Source organism: Apteryx rowi, unplaced genomic scaffold (genome assembly GCF_003343035.1).
Source record: "Apteryx rowi isolate R43461 unplaced genomic scaffold, aptRow1 scaffold_1745, whole genome shotgun sequence".
Taxonomy (NCBI): Eukaryota; Metazoa; Chordata; class Aves; order Apterygiformes; family Apterygidae; genus Apteryx; species Apteryx rowi.
In genome coordinates, this window is record NW_020448025.1 from 10052 (window position 1) to 11763 (window position 1712).

The following is a 1712-nucleotide window of genomic DNA, read 5'->3' on the forward strand; positions in this document are numbered from 1 at the left end:
GTGACCGTCCCCGCGTCCCCCGCAGTCTCTCGTCATCCCCGAGAAGTTCCAGCACATCCTGCGGGTGCTGAACACCAACATCGACGGGCGGCGGAAAATCGCCTTCGCCATCACCGCTATCAAGGTGAGGGGGGGCCGGCAACGGCGGGGGGAGGACGGACACACGCGACACCGGCCCAGCAGTGGCCCCGGGGGACACCCGCGTCCCCAAGCCCGCCCTGACCTCTGTCCCCGTCCCCCCTGCCAGGGCGTGGGGCGCCGCTATGCGCACGTGGTGCTGAGGAAAGCCGACATCGACCTCACCAAGCGGGCGGGCGAGCTCACGGAGGACGAGGTGGGTCCCGGGGCAGCGTAACGGGGTGATGGTGGGGGGGGATTTGGGGAGGGCCGGGGGTCCTCGGGGGGGGTCCTAACGCCTCGGCCCGGCTCCCCGCAGGTGGAGCGCGTCATCACGATCATGCAGAACCCACGGCAGTACAAGATCCCCGACTGGTTTCTCAACAGGCAGAAAGACGTTAAGGACGGGAAGTACAGCCAGGTGAGGGGGACAACGGGGGTGGCCAAGCGCAGGACGGAGCGGCCGGTCACCCGCTGGGGAGGTCACCGAGTCCTTCCCGACTCTCCCTGCAGGTGCTGGCCAACGGGCTGGACAACAAACTCCGCGAGGACTTGGAGCGGCTGAAGAAGATCCGGGCGCATCGAGGCCTGCGTCACTTCTGGGGGTGAGGAAGAGGAGGGGGGACGCGGAGGGAGGGGGGCACGCTGGGCCGGGCTGGCTCCTTAACACCCACTCTCCCCCGCAGGCTGCGGGTGCGAGGCCAGCACACGAAGACCACCGGCCGCCGGGGCCGCACCGTGGGCGTCTCCAAGAAGAAGTAACCCGCAGCCGACGCAATAAAGCACCATTTCTCACCGCGGCTGTCTCCTGCGTGTGTGCGTGTCCTGGAGGGGGGGTGGCTGCTCCTGGCGTGGGTGCCTCGCACGAGGATGGAGGTGTCGCACAAGCGCGCGCACGGGGGGCAGCACGAGCCTCGGCCAGAGCCTCGTGCGGGGACGTTCACAAGGGAGCGGGACTTTGGGGTGCGCCGCGGGTGCCCTGTGCAGGGTGGGCAGCACCCTCGTGTTGCTAGTGTGCAAGCCCCACCCACCCGTTGTCACTAGTGTTTGGGTGCTACCTGCTTGCCCTCAACAAACATGGCCGTGCTCATTTACTGAGCTACCCTATTCTCAAGAAATATGGCTGCCTTCACCTCCCCCAGCCGCCCGGTTTCCCTCAACAAACATGGCCGCACTTGCGTTCTCCAGCTGCCGGGCCGCCCTCAACAAACATGGCCGCGCTCCCTTTATTTGCCCGACTGCCCTCAACAAACATGGCCGCACTCGCGTTCTCCAGCCGCCGGGCCGCCCTCAACAAACATGGCCGTTCTACCTGTCTCTGTCTGCCCGGCCGCCCTCAACAAACATGGCGGCGCTCGCCTCCCCCAGCCCCGCCCTTTGGCCCGCCCCTTAGAGGCCAGGCGGCGCGGCCTCAGTCCGGGCTGGGCCCTGATTGGCCCCGCTCCGCGGCTCCGCGCCTTCTGATTGGCTGCGGCGCGCACGTCCCGGAACAGCGGAGCGGTGACGGCACGTGGTGGCGGATGGCGGCGGCGGGGAGCGGGGCGCCCCGCGGGGGCCCCACGGTGAGCGGAGGGGGGACACCGGGGGAGGGGGGG

The 1712-nt window shown here is 68.7% G+C and overlaps 1 protein-coding gene across 1 annotated transcript; it reads left to right on the top strand.

Moving 5' to 3' along the window:
• Nucleotides 1-4: 4 nt before the first annotated feature.
• RPS18 (ribosomal protein S18) lies at nucleotides 5-915 on the top strand (the record flags this gene model as incomplete). Its single annotated transcript, XM_026061067.1, has 5 exons — nucleotides 5-124; nucleotides 248-334; nucleotides 437-538; nucleotides 631-722; nucleotides 804-915. Coding segments are annotated over 5 exons (477 nt in total), but the record flags the coding sequence as incomplete, so codon positions are not given.
• Between the last annotated feature and the right edge of the window lie 797 nt (nucleotides 916-1712).